The 14,624-nt window shown below is 43.5% G+C and overlaps 2 protein-coding genes across 2 annotated transcripts; one reads left to right on the top strand and one right to left on the bottom strand.

Annotated features, from left to right (window-relative positions):
• Nucleotides 1-3,643: 3,643 nt before the first annotated feature.
• On the bottom strand, nt 3,644-5,990 carry paqr8 (progestin and adipoQ receptor family member VIII). The gene is made up of 2 exons (XM_010741258.3): nt 5,700-5,990; nt 3,644-4,876 (listed from the first exon to the last, which is right to left on the bottom strand). The coding sequence occupies exon 2, from the start codon at nt 4,807-4,809 to the stop codon at nt 3,739-3,741; it is 1,071 nt and encodes a 356-aa protein (XP_010739560.3). The 5' UTR covers nt 4,810-4,876; nt 5,700-5,990; the 3' UTR covers nt 3,644-3,738.
• Nucleotides 5,991-7,254: 1,264 nt separating this feature from the next.
• On the top strand, nt 7,255-13,776 carry mcm3 (minichromosome maintenance complex component 3). Its single transcript, XM_010741257.3, has 17 exons — nt 7,255-7,485; nt 7,787-7,899; nt 8,379-8,587; nt 8,672-8,802; nt 8,907-9,145; nt 9,233-9,341; nt 9,435-9,588; nt 9,708-9,839; nt 9,931-10,139; nt 10,233-10,407; nt 10,495-10,621; nt 10,734-10,884; nt 11,838-11,978; nt 12,080-12,189; nt 12,288-12,361; nt 12,895-12,994; nt 13,104-13,776. Exons 1-17 carry the CDS (start codon nt 7,411-7,413, stop codon nt 13,300-13,302), a joined length of 2,448 nt encoding a protein of 815 aa, XP_010739559.3. The 5' UTR covers nt 7,255-7,410; the 3' UTR covers nt 13,303-13,776.
• Nucleotides 13,777-14,624: the final 848 nt, after the last annotated feature.

The following is a 14,624-nucleotide window of genomic DNA, read 5'->3' as shown; positions in this document are numbered from 1 at the left end:
TATTACAAAAAAAAAGGATCATTGGTAGAATGCAAAGCAGCATTTGGATGCAGTCTGGGACTAGTGTAAATGGATTACTGTGCTGCAGAGGTGCAGTTTGAGTTCTGCACAGTTAAGTGAGGTTATTTCAGCTGATCAAAAAGGTCAGTGGTCCAGTCATAAGACTGAGGCATATGATAAAGTTAGCCCTTTAGCTGTAAGTTTTAGGACATATATGTAGATAGATAGATATACTTTATTCATCCCAAGCTGGGAAATTATAGTGCAGCAGCAGCATTACACAAAGTGACAAGTGACAAAAAAAAATAAAAATATACTATAAAGCAAACTATACATAATAAAATATCAAAAAGCAATAGTAAATACGATAAAATAAAATATATTGTACAGAGGTATATACAGCAAGTTGGCAGTGTTGATATGTACAAAGTATGGAGAAATGTGATGTGACTGTAGATTATGCTTTAGCTTTTGTTGTAGTAAGTAGGGAAATGAATGAGCAAAGGTGGGAAAACCCCCAGCAAAGAGAAATACCAGCATGTGTACTGTACAGTGTGTATGTGGGTGTAGGAGGGTTGCATGCCATTGCAGTGTAAAATTATCCTGTGTGTTAAAGTGACAGCTATGTGCATGTTTTCAGCCACACCTGCATGATAATGCAATCAGCTCTGAAGCACTATTTTGAGTGCTCAGTCTGTAGCATTATCTTATTCAATATCATTTGCGCTGTATTATTTCATATACTTTCATTCTGCTATTTTGCAGGAAGAACGTTTTCAGTAAAGGTTTTCAGTAAAGCAAAGACTTTCCTCATATATTGCCTGTAGAAGAAGAGTTACATATTTTTGGGAAATGTGTTAATTTGTTCTCATATAAAGCTAAAGCTAGGTGACTGTTATCATTAAAACACATTATAACTCATATGTTTAATCTTTAAGAAAAAACGTTTCCACCTTTGGACAGAGGCCGGCTAGTTGTTTGTCTTTGCATTTCTCCGTTGAAGGATCAATAAGGTTATTAAAATGTATCAGTTATGAAATAAAGTTCTGCAGGTGCAGAGACATAGTGGAAGGTAAGGCAGAGGAAGAATTGCATTGATTTACCCCAACGCACATCCACCACCCCTGACTCTTTAGGATTACACACACACACACACACACACACACACACTTCTTTGTTAGTAATGACACCAACACCTAGTAACACCTACACACGTTACTTGTTTAACATCTCTATTCTGTCATAATCATCTTTTGAAGACCTGCAGAACAGACAATCTATAGCTTGTAGCAATTTTCATTTGTTCCCTTTCTGGGATCTGTATGTGATTTGCTCAGAGGCACAAAGCAAAATCAATAGCAACACTTTAACAGCAGGGCAAAAGGAAGCCTGCAGGAATCAGGGCCAATTTTCAAATATTTGCAACATAATCCCAAAAGCACAATTTGCTCATATAGGAATGAACACAGCTAACCAATCATCTCTATCTGTGGGCAAATTGAAAAAATAATAACCTTCCTGTTGATAGCTGAATTTAACCCTCCAGAGGAAAGTGGGCCCACCGCCTGTGCATATGACCAATGCTACCACAGGGTTCATGGCACATATACTTTATTCAGACTCTCCCAGATAACAGACTATAACACATTTTCTTATAGCCCTTCATGCAGAGTTAAATGGAAAAATCAATACCACTCTCATATCTGTATGTTAAATCTGAAGCTACAGTGGTTCAGCTTAGCATAGTATAAAGACAAACCAGGAACCAGCTAGTCAGGCTCTGTAAGCACCAAAGGCGTGTTCGGACACAGGGGAATGTCATGTTAGGTATGACAACATAAAGAATTTATTGACACATATGAGCAGGCGGAAATACACACACACACTTCCTCAAGGTATTGAGATGGGGAAGTTTCAGAGCTAAAGATTTGGTTTCCCCTGGGGGTTTATGAATCTACTTCATAAAGACACAAGAGGGGAAATTTGGAAAGACAAAAGGAATGAAGGAAGGAAAGACACAAACAGACGTCACACACATGGTCAGTGCATATGTTGCTGTCTGTCTCAAAGCTACCATCTGAATATTCAGTACATTAGCTGTTTGTTGTGAATAAACATAGAACTGATATTGGTGAATAATCTAAGATTAAAGAAAAGAATTTGTTTGGTTTTGGTCCGAACACACACTTAACACTGGCTAAGACTCCACAAATTCACTGCTCTCAGCTAAGAATTTGTCCAACACATAACCTCCTTTAAGGCTGCAGATTTTTATGTATTACACTTCTGTTTTTCTGCAGATCAAACAAAAAAAGATATCATTTGTTAAAGGTGAAGTTTAGAAGGTGCTGGTAGGCAGATTATGCTAAGCTACGCTACGCCTAATGTACAAGAGTTTTTTTTTATCAATGTTCTCATTTAAATATTAACAAGAAAGCAAATATGCAAATTTCCCAAAATGTTCATCTAGCTCTGACACACTGATACTGTTCACCATGAAACTCATCCTGAGCGAATTTACTTGACATATTAGAGACAAAAGGTGTGGCAACCAGCTTAATGACTGAAAAGCAAAATGTATCATCAAACAAGGAATGGCCAAAACAACAGACACACTGATCCCTATGGACAAACACAGCCAACATGTTGAACATTAGAATCTAAACACCATTAATTTTTTTCATAGTCTGTTCTAAATATGAAGTATTTGCCAAGGATTTGCAACTTTTTCCATGTTCCGCTAGATTCTGTTTATCTTATCTCGTGCTTTCCATGTGACACCATTAAATATCATATGTTGATATAAGCCAATGTTTCATCTGCTACCAATCAAATCCCTTCAGTGTAGAAACAATAACAAAATAGATTACCCATTAGTAAGTCAACTCTGTACCACATCCTGACAATCTTAAAAGTGATTTGTTCGGGCAGAGAAATAACAGCGTTGCTCTCCTCTTCCCTCAACACACACACATTTCACTGTAACTGGATCTGCTGAGGGATTTCACCCACATGGAAGACCGTAGACTGCCAACTTCTCTCGATGCAGTCTATCCCTCTGCCTCAGTATAAAACTAGCCTCTTTGTTCTCCCAAATCCTACTATCTGGCTAGTCCACTTCACTGAACGCCATAATCCAGATTTGCTCTTTTCGTGTTGACGTTGCTGCTGCTCGCTTCGGAGAGCAGAGGGCCTTTGTGGCAAACGGGAATGTCAAACACTGTAAAGCTTGAGAAGCAGGTGTAGAGAAGCAGTAGACCAAATATTCCCAACATTATGTTTGTGACTCAAACATATTGCCTAAAATGATTAACAGAAATACATGTGGACAGTGATAGGTTTACTCTTGGTATGTTTCAGATCAATATGTTCAGAACACCCTCTGTCATCAGCAGTGTTTAAAAAGGGAGGATGATTCACTGCTGAAAACTGCAGTGAGCCATAGTTAGCAAACTATGGAGTCCACTGAGCCAACTATTGCTTTGTCAAACTCTGGACGTGTCAGATGACCTGGTAATTGTACGAGATAAGAAGCTCTTTCACATTCTTTTATTGTATTGTTGTTTTATTGTTCCAATACTTTGAGCAATCACATTTTTCACAGACAAATGATTTATGTTAAACAACAACATATAAGGATGGATTTATTAGTTGTAATATTATAAATAATAATAAAATTTGGTACATTTCAACCCAACCCCTATCTATCTCTTTCACTCACACACACACGCACACTTGTCACTTCTCTTGTTTACCCTGCAGTTGCTTAGCCACGTGCCTCATCGTGACGAATGCTGTCAGGATGCAGCACAGGAACAGGGCTGGGAAGGATACACAAGCCCACCACAGCTGCCTCTCTCCAAATACCTCCACCACTGTATTCCTTCTCCTGGCGTAGTCCTGGAACAGAGCCTCAAGCTGGAACAGGGTGCACAGGGACAGAAACAGGTGGAAGATCTGGTGACCCTGACCCACAAAGTCACAGTGGCCCGGAAAGAAACGCTCAGGGATGGGACAGGAGAAGAAGAGGGCAGACAGAAGGAAAGAGATGATCTGGAGGGCATGGAAAGGCAGCGACGGTTCCTGTGTCCAGGAGACAGTGAACAGGCGGTGCACTATAGGGCTGATGTCCAGCAGGTATGCTAAGGTGGTAGGGATCAGCTGGCAGATTTTGCGCTGCAATGGATATGGCCGCCGGTACCTGGCCTTAGCAAAGCAGCAGCCCGCACAGGAAAGCCACCCAAATAATGCAGCTCCAGGTAGAAACAGAAGCCCTATGCAGCTTTCTCTCCATGCCGGCTCTGATGCGTAGAAATAATGTCCAAGTGAGCAACCATACTGATACGAAGCAACACCCACATAGTCAATGAAGAAGAAGAAGTAGTGTGCACGTTCAGAGTGAGACTGCATGAGGTGAGCTGCCACACTGAAAAACAGATAGATGAGCGAAGACCCAAGAAAGATGGTCAGAGGTAGAGAGGCTGTGTCCAAGGTGTACCCCAGAGTGCTTACGTTGGCCCACCAGCGGAGCAGCAGCACAGGACCTGCCAACAAGTGAGTCCACACGTTCAGGGATTCATTGTGTCTCTGAAAGAGGCTGAGGAGGTAGCAGCGCCAGTCCTGTTGGACCGGACGGTAGCCTGACAGGATGTAAGGCTCTCTGAACAGGCTGGGGACCTGGGAAGCGGCAACGGTGGGGCTGGGGGATGGAACTGAGGAAGGGATGAGGTCCAAGAACCGGGGGTAGCTGCCAAGGTGTTTGATGCTTAACGTCAAAGCACTGAGCCGCTGCACAATGTCCCCTGACATGGCTGGGCGATGGATGGAGGAGAGAAAGGTAGAATACAGACGGAAGAGGACCGCTGGACCAAACACCCTGAGGGAGACAAATGTTTAAAGACTTTATCTAGGAGGAGATTTTCAAGTTATTTCTGGAATGCATCAATCTGCAGCGTGAATCAGAGGTATCAAGGTGGAGTTATAAGAATGAAAGATGAAGAGAAAATGAAGTCTGAGCTTAATACGATCTGAGGGGGATTAAAATCGGGAGAGAAAGTTAATAAAAGTTCACACAAACTAGGCAGGAGGTCATGCTGTGCAGATTAACAAAGCAGGCCTGTTTTTTTTTTTTTACTTCTGAGATGCTTTCCTTGAATTATTTCAGTGCTTTATCTGCGAGCATTACACGATTATGAGTCACCGACAGGAAAAGACATTCTTGCCCATCTGAGTCAAGCACACTGGAAAAGCAGGTATGTAGTCAAACCTGCTGTTATGACAGCGCACACATGGAGAAGAATGTAAACTACTGTTGTCACCAAGGTAAATTAGCACCTATGGAGGCAACAAGACAAACAAGTACCCTTCTGAGGATAGGCTGCCTCTGAAAACAGCCACTGTATCCCCTTCTGACCATTCCCCCCTCTATTGTTGTCACAAGGATATTATTCCTCAGACCCTGAATTGCTGCAGTGATAAAAACAGTTTTGAACGAAGTTGATCGTCACAAGCAAGGTGAAGACTTTACCTGTGGAGCTGCTGCATAGAAATAAATAAATAAATAATAAATAAATAAACAACAACACACACAGAATCCCTAGAATAAACATTCTAATGCCCAATAGTCCATACTAACACACTGCGAGGTCTACCTGTGTAGGTTTGATGACAGGATCCAAGAAGAAGAAACATCACCTCACCTGCTCGTATCGACGGAACACCTGTTGCTCCTCTGGAGTCGCAGAAGAAGAAAGAATAAACGAAAGTATACTGAAAGTTTCCCCCCTGGAGGAGCTGATCAGAGCCGGTTCACTGTAACATGTTGAGGTAGAGAGATGTTCCGGGGGCTGCAGGGAGGCAAAGTGTAAAAACAGCTGACCCGACGGTCCGGAGAGAGGGGAGGCTGGGCGGGGTTAAAATGAGCGGAAAATTACGAGTAAGAGTAGTTATTATCACATTACTGTCGCATTACAGTAAATTCTTATGATAAACGTTTGGAGGTGTTTATACTTTTAAAAACGTCATTCATCATATTAAGATTGTGTTTCAAGCTGTTCGTATGTATCTATAATATTCTGATAAAAACACATGGAGGAGTAGATTGTGTTTATAACGACCAGACTTCATTGTATTTGTGGTCAGACAGGACAGTTTGGTCAAAGCTTGATATCGATGATGGGGAAACGAAGGGGAAAAACAGATTATTACACATACAGAATATACCTTTAAGCTTGCATGTGTGTCACCATCTACTGCCCGGTGCCCTACACTGCATCCATGCATCCATGATATCATGCCAACAAACATGACATTACAGTTATGTACAATATATGCTGTATATATATATATAGTGATGAAAATGTTTGAATTATGCCTAAAGAAAAAGTCTAACTGGTAGTTATTATATATTAATCTATTTATATATCTTTTTCTCCCCAAGTGTCTTAAAATAAATCTGTATGCAGCTAGATAAAAATGATATCCAACTTCATATGGAAAAATAAACCAGACAAAGTTATGTCTTATTAAGTCTAATGTTTTATGTAAACAAATATCTATAGGTACTATACTATATATAGTAGGTATATTTAATCAAATCATTAAAATGAACTCATTACAAAAGGTGTTCAAAAACACATATAACTTATATTAGATGTCAAAACGTTTAGTGATATAAACTATCATGATTTCTATATAATGATCACTTTACTCCTGATATATGCTACATTTATAATAACTATTATGTTACATGCAATATAAATCAACTAATGAAAACCTAATATCCAACAATACGATTATCAGGAGTTTGTTATTAATTAAAAATAAATATTTTACTGCAAATGAAAAGAAATTCATAATGCAGTGCCTGATTGAACTGTTGTCCTCAATTATGGCTTTATTATTATTATACATTTTATTACCATTCTATTTGACATTATTCTATACAACATATATAAGTGTTACCTGTATGATTAAAAGTGACAATAAATTGAATATATCAGATAAATTAGTAAGTAAGTTAGTAAATAAGTTAACATAAATCACTCTCGGCCCTTTAAGAGTTCATGTTTATGTCGCCATCTTGTGGAAACTTCGGGTAAGTTCGTGCTCGGCTTTTTCCGCCATCTTAACAGCCCCGCCCCTTCCTGCTACATTTTCGCGCGAGTTCTTTGAGAGGGCGGAGTCACGTGGGCTCGCGGGGGTTCTTATTGGACAGCTGCACGTTTACCCGCCGTTTATGTAAAAGAGTACGTGCCCAGTTGACCAATCGGGTCTTGCGCTTCACTTGTGCCCGGCACGTTGTGGCGCGAAAACCCCGCAGTTGTGTGGGTTGACGGCAGCAGAGCGCACACCGGACCGACGCCTGTGCAATAGTTTCACATTTTGAGGTGTAAGAAATAAACTGCAGTGATGGCAACTGACGTCGTAGATGACCGGGAGATGAGAGAGGCTCAGAGGGATTACCTGGACTTTCTGGACGACGACGTGAGTCTGACTTTTCTCATGTTAAACACCGTGTGTGTGTGAGAGAGGAGAAACCATGCGCTCACAACAAAAGAAGCAGCCTTCATCTGAGCAGTCTGCGAGCATTCTCACTGCTGACACATGTTTATAATCATACCTGTTACTGTGGAGCTCTTAGGTTAGGTCTGTTATGACTCCAGCTGATTGAGTTTAGTTCTAAGATGGCGCATCTTTCCCCTGAAGCCCAGTGAAAGTATTCTGAACATGTTTCAGATCAAAATGAGACAACAGCAGTAACCGTGTGCACGTTTTTCTTCTGCAGCAAGACCAGGGGGTCTACCAAAGCAAAGTGCGGGACATGATCAGTGAGAATAAAGCTCGACTCATCGTCAACATCAACGACCTGAGGAGACGCAATGAGGCCCGGGCTGCAAAGTAAGGAAGAGTGTGTGTGTGTGTGACTGACTGACTGACTGACTGACTGACTGACTGACTGACTGACTGACTGGTGTTCAGCCAAGCCAAGTTTGATTTTTAATCAAATGAGTTAAAGTGTGGATGAAGTACGGAGCTGAGGGTTTGCCTTTGACTTCATTTATTGTGTGTGTACAGAAAATGATTCGCCAACTCTTAGGTTTCATTTTATTCCATGACATTTCAGCATCTTCCTGCTTTTATATCATAAAAGACTGATTTATATTTCTGCATTTATAGAAAAATTGACACATTTAGTCAGATTAATTCATAATGGCCAGTGGAACCAGCTGATTTTAACCCTCAGTGCCTCAGTGTGTGTATATACATATGTAATATCTACTTGTGCTTCATGACTTGTTAGAACTTGATTGTCTTTTATCTTCTTTGTTTTTCTATGTGATTGGTCCATGACCCTGATGTTTTCTTGCCTCCTCCAGACTGATGAGCAATGCCTTTGAGGAGCTGCTGGCCTTCCAGCGGGCTCTGAAGGATCTGGTGGCCTCGGTGGACGCAACCTACGCCAAGCAGTACGAGGAGTTCTACATCGCCCTGGAGGGCAGCTTCGGCACCAAGCATGTCACCCCCCGAACCCTGACCTCCCGCCTGCTGGGCAGCATGGTGTGTGTGGAGGGCATCATCACCAAGTGTGAGTTGATGTGTTTTTTTTTGTTAGTTTTTCACCTCTTTGGACACGTGACACTACTCATCATGTCCTGCTTGTCTTCTTCAGGTTCTCTGGTGCGTCCTAAAGTAGTACGCAGCGTCCACTACTGCCCAGCCACCAAGAAGACGATGGAAAGGAAATACACTGACATGACCTCGCTGGATGCTTTCCCCTCCAGTGCCATATACCCCACCAAGGTAACCAGAGGAGCCTCCATGATTCCTTTTTTACGTTTCAGGTACTTTATTACTCAGATTAACAGCGGTGGTCTTTACTCTGCTACCTCCTTTTCTCTGGACAGGATGAGGAGAACAACCCTCTGGAGACAGAGTTCGGTCTCTCCATCTACAAGGACCACCAGACCATCACGGTGCAGGAGATGCCAGAGAAAGCCCCAGCTGGTCAGCTGCCTCGCTCCGTGGACATCATCCTGGACAACGACCTGGTGGACATGGTGAAACCCGGAGACAGAGTGCAGGTCATCGGAACGTACCGCTGCCTGCCAGCCAAGAAGGGAGGATTCACCTCCGGCACGTTCAGGTAAGCCGTGACAAAACATGTCCTCGTTTTGAGGAGTTCAATGTTTTTTTTTTATTTTGTGGTTAAGTCTCCACCTTTTCTTCTCAGGACCATCATGATAGCCTGCCACGTCAAACAGATGAGCAAGGAGGTGTCCCCACACTTCTCAGCGGACGACGTGGCCAAAATCAGGAACTTCAGCCGGACTCGCTCCATAGTGAGGATCTGCTCTTTCTGCCTTACAGCAGTTTCAGCTTATGAAACCTTACAGCAATTATATTTAATCTGTTTTCTTCTTCTTTTACGTTAGGATGTGTTTGATCAGCTGGCTCGCTCCCTGGCTCCCAGTATCCACGGCCACGAGTACATCAAGAAGGCCATCCTTTGCATGCTGCTGGGTGGCGTGGAGAAGGTGCTGGAGAACGGCTCGCGCATCAGAGGAGACATCAACATCCTGCTAATCGGTACCAGAGTGTTTTATTTCTCTGCTGATGTTCTCATTCAGCCAGAAGAAAACGTTTTGTGGATTTTTTTTTAATTATTATTTTTTTAAATATCTGTCACTGTGCATTGTTCTTTACAGGTGATCCATCAGTAGCAAAGTCCCAGCTGCTGCGTTATGTACTCCACACGGCACCCAGGGCCATCCCCACCACCGGGCGAGGCTCCTCTGGTGTGGGTCTGACTGCTGCAGTCACCACTGACCAGGAAACCGGTATGACACACACACACACTCAAATATGCAAACATATCCAAAGTGCATGAAAACACTGCTTACATGTTCTGTTTTTTTTTTTCTTCCCAAGGCGAGCGTCGTCTCGAGGCCGGCGCCATGGTGCTGGCTGACCGCGGCGTGGTGTGCATCGACGAGTTTGACAAAATGTCGGACATGGACCGCACGGCCATCCACGAGGTGATGGAGCAGGGCCGCGTCACCATCGCCAAGGCCGGCATCCACGCTCGCCTCAACGCCCGCTGCTCTGTGCTGGCAGCTGCTAACCCCGTCTACGGCAGGGTGAGCAGCCAATCTGACGAGAACACGTTTGACCTTTTCAGCCGCTTCTGTGTTTTGCTTGAATCTCAGCTGATCTCTGCTCTTTCTTCGCAGTACGACCAGTATAAAACCCCCATGGAGAACATCGGCCTCCAGGACTCCCTGCTGTCACGTTTCGACCTCCTCTTCATCGTGCTGGATCAGATGGACGCCGAGCAGGATCGCGAGATCTCCGAGCACGTGCTGAGGATGCACCGCTACCGTGACCCCCGTGAGCAGGAGGGAGCAGGTACGCATCAGGACGTCTTCAGACTGTATTCAATGGAATAAGTTGGTTTATAAATCTCTAAAATTGTGCGTTTGGTTTGTCTTTCAGCGATGGCTCTGGGCGGGACCGTAGACATCCTCGCCACCGAAGATCCAGACGCAATAGCAGAAGAGCACGAGGAGCTGCAGATCTACGAGAAGCACAACAACCTGCTGCACGGAAGCAAGAGAAAGAAGTACGCAGCGCGTGTCTGCCTCAGCACGAGCTTGAATATGCTGTGTGGAAACACAGAACACAGTGTGTTTGAGCAAAGAACCAAAAAAGACCAAACGTTTTCTTTGTTTCAGGGATAAGATCGTGAGTAAGGAGTTCATGAGGAAGTACATCCACATCGCCAAGGCTGTGACACCCGTGCTGACAGAGGAGGCAGCCAATCACATCGCAGAAGAGTACTCGAGGCTGAGGAGCCAGGAGCAGATGGGTGCTGATATTGCTAGGGTGGGCAGGACACACACACACACACACACACACACACACCTCTGACTCCTTCTGCTTTGTTTTACTCCGCAGACATTTTGACTAGTCATCCTAGGTATAGACCAAGTGTTACCGTTTCATTCCTGTGACAGTGAGTCAGCATAAACAATAGCAGCAGCCCGAAAAAGCAGCTAAATGGAACCCAGCCATGGTTCGTTTGATTATTTCCACCTGTGACACGTCAGAGTACCACAATGTAACAACACACGGAGCTGTTCAGATGCAGGGAGAACGTGACTAAACTGCAGATGAACTGTGAGATGTTCCAGAAAGATCTCGTAAATGAAAGCATTCATCAGTTTTGGAGAAACATTTAGTTTTGTCTCCTTTGCTGGAGGACAAAAATACAGACTCTCCTTGTTCACCAGCGGTAAAAGCAGCACGCTGCACTGTGTTTAGCATGTAGTCTGACATTTAGGACACAGCTCTAATTACACGAACACACGACCGAGGAGAAACTAGGAGAAGAACACAGGTGTTCAGGAGCTGGTGGACCCTGAAGCAGGACGCCATAATTAATGTTAATTACACCCGTGAGCTTCCTGCTTAAAACTTCAGTTCTAGAAGGATGTGGTAATTAGCAGAGGTTAGCAGGATCAGTATCCAGAAAGTAAGACTAGTCATTATGCAGAGTGTTTCTTAGAATAATAATTATTGACACACTTTATTGTACAGCTTCCATTCTGCTGTGTAACTTCAGGTAGAATGAATCAGAATTTATAGTTTATTATGTAATCTGAATCTGTAACTAAAGCTGTAAAACAGATGGAGTGAAATAAGTGCAAACTTTCTACCTCTAGTAATTACAGTACAACTGTTTTAATAGTGATCATAGTGACCATGCTGATGTATTACTGCCACTACCTGATGTGTTAGGACCATCTGACCATCTTCTTTCTCCTTTCTCTCCTCAGACCTCACCCGTGACAGCCCGTACGCTCGAGACTCTGATCCGTCTGTCCACGGCACACGCCAAGGCCCGAATGAGCAAAGCCGTAGAGCTGGAGGACTCCGAGGTTGCCGTGGAGCTCGTCCAGTTTGCGTACTTCAAAAAGGTACCGTACCCACCTCTGCTGAAGGATGGAGCGGTGATATTTATGCAGCAAAAGTTGTGCAGTAACCTGTGAATGAATCTGGGTCGTTTTTTTCTCTGCAGGTTCTGGAGAAAGAGAAGAAACGTTCAAGACAGGACCGGGACTCTGGTTCAGAGGAGGAAGAGGACGAGGAGTCGGCCACTCAGCGTTCACAGAAAACGGCGAGGAAGAGGTAAACGCACAACAGCTGCAGTTTGAAGTCATTTCACCTCTTGGAAAAACACTGCTGTTCATTGACTCATTAATAACACTGACCTGTGTGTCCTGCAGGGGGCGACGTGGCTCTCAGGGCAGCGAGCCGTACAGTCCGTATGACTTCAGCGAAGAGCAGAACGTCCCTGAGAGTAAGCATCACTTTTATCACGTCCCCACACTGCTGCAGTCTCAGTGACTCAGCCCTGACACACTCATTCAGTTCAGACTCAACCTAAATTGTATATGTTAGAGGCAGAGCGTTCGTGTGGACGACGAGGGCAAACGACAAAAAACATACAAACCAAACTATGACTCAGGTTAATCTGGTGGTGACAAAACATTTAGTGTATATAGATAGTTTTATGTGGAGCCAGTCCGCACCCTGAGCCACATGTGATCTAACTAACCCAACCATCAACTCAGGGATTGTAAAGTTCAACTTAAACACTTAGCGTGCCGTGTACCAAACAACATGAAGGCAAGTAGCACAGAATGAGGGACTGCTACAACTTAAGTGAAATCTAAATACCACTTCCCCGTCTGCTGAAAATAAAACACAGCATTCCTAAGTCCTGTAGTAACTGAGCAAAACAGCTGAGGGTAATCAGTCATAGGACTTTCTAGAGTCTTTTAAAACCCTGTACCTCTTCCTGTGTATCTTATTTATTTATTTTTTTTGTAGTTCAGGCCGGTACCCCAAAACCAGCCAAGTCACGGCAGGTTGAGGAGGAGCCCATGGATGCCTCATCAAAGGCTGATGACTCCGGGCTCTCTGCAGAGAGGTGGGTGACGGATGGAAACTTTAGATTAAGGGTGTTAACGTTTGAGCAGATAACCCACCGTCACGTCCGTGCGATGTCACTCAAATCTCTGCTCGTTTTCCTCCACCAGGCTGAAGGAGTTCAAGTCGTCCCTGTTCGCAGTGTTCCAGTCTGCTCACGCTCAGTCGGTCAAGATGAAGACACTGATGGAGGACATCAACAAGGAGCGGCAGAATCGCTTCTCTGAGCCGGACGTCCGCGCCGCACTGACTCGCATGCAGGACGACAACCAGGTCATGGTGGCCGACGACATCGTCTTCCTCATCTGATTGGTCGAGGGAGAAGAGGACCGTTTCTGAAATCGATTACATGGACTGTGAAAGAAGCAGCCGTTTTATATTCAAATGTAAATATAGGACACATCATTTGTGTACTTGCATCCTCTGCTCCTCAAAACGTCGGACACTCACTGTCTGATCCATGACCTGTAGTGCCACATAATTACAGTTTATTCTCATGATGGAGTTTGATATGGTCAAGAAACCAGTGCACAAAGATGAGGTCTTGATCCTTTATGCACTAGTTTGTGTTCAGTGTTGGTAGTGTGACTTTACAATGTCCTTTTTAGTGTGTTTCAGCAGAATACTGTTGACTGCAGTTCAAATGACACAAGGGTGGACAAGGACATCATAAAGTAGTTTTACCAACACGTCTGTTGTCTGGCTTTGTACATAGTTGAAGACAAGTTTTGAAATTAATTGTCGTTAAAAAAATAAATAAATGTAATGCTTCTCTGAAATGAATCTCTGTCTACACCTTTTATCATGTGAGCAGTACCGACCCCGGCTGGTTATTTTTATTTATATTACAATTAGCTGTAAAAATGCTGGAACTCTGAAATTTCCGAGAAGAGCCGTTCTCAAATGATTGACTTCGTCTGTAGCAGTGTGTTTACCAGAAGAATTTTAAATCGGTCAATTCGCTCTACACCCACAGCTGACTCATATCGATCCAAAGCTACGCCCTGTGACTTCCTTGCGTTCTTCACCTCAGCTAGTTTCAGAGTGGTCCCAGGTGGCTCTGATTTTGTCTCATCTTAATTCTTTTATTACATATGTGAGAAAGTGGGTACTGCTTTCTTATCAATAAATTCAGGCTACCAGTACCTTCTCGGCTGCTAATTTTATGAGGCATTACATAACATTAGCTGTGAGTGATAGTAGTAAACCAGTACCTACCTCTAAAGCTCAATAATTAACGTGTCATATCTTGTTTGTTTAATGTTACAAAAAAGTTTTATGGTGGATTTTGCTGGCAGCAGGCTAGATACTTTATTAATCCCAAAGGAAATTCAAGCATCCGATAGCATGCAAACATACACTGAACATACTTTATTAGGTACACCTTGCTAGTACCAGGTTGGACCTCGTTTTGCCTTCAGAACTGCCTTAATCCTTTGTGGCATAGATTCAACAAGGTACTGGAAACATTCCTCAGAGAGTTTGCTCCATATTGACATGATAGCATCACGCAGTTGCTGCAGATTTATCGGCTGCACATCCATGATGCGAATCTCTCATTCCACCACATCCCAAAGGTGCTCTATTGGATTGAGATCTGGTGACTCTGGAGGCCATTTGAGTACAGTGAA

This window comes from Larimichthys crocea, chromosome XI (genome assembly GCF_000972845.2).
Source record: "Larimichthys crocea isolate SSNF chromosome XI, L_crocea_2.0, whole genome shotgun sequence".
NCBI classification, from domain to species: Eukaryota; Metazoa; Chordata; class Actinopteri; family Sciaenidae; genus Larimichthys; species Larimichthys crocea.
The sequence above is the reverse complement of the archived record's forward strand: the minus strand, read 5'-3'. Positions and strand labels throughout refer to the sequence as shown.

Bases quoted from the DNA above. Each gene is read 5' to 3' on its own strand.
- paqr8 (XM_010741258.3), bottom strand. From the start codon at position 4,809: ATGTCAGGGGACATTGTGCAGCGGCTCAGTGCTTTGACGTTAAGCATC.
- mcm3 (XM_010741257.3), top strand. From the start codon at position 7,411: ATGGCAACTGACGTCGTAGATGACCGGGAGATGAGAGAGGCTCAGAGG. The intron at 9,840-9,930 runs GTATGACACACA...TTTCTTCCCAAG, and splicing joins CACCACTGACCAGGAAACCG to GCGAGCGTCGTCTCGAGGCC. The intron at 12,995-13,103 runs GTGGGTGACGGA...TTCCTCCACCAG, and splicing joins TCCGGGCTCTCTGCAGAGAG to GCTGAAGGAGTTCAAGTCGT.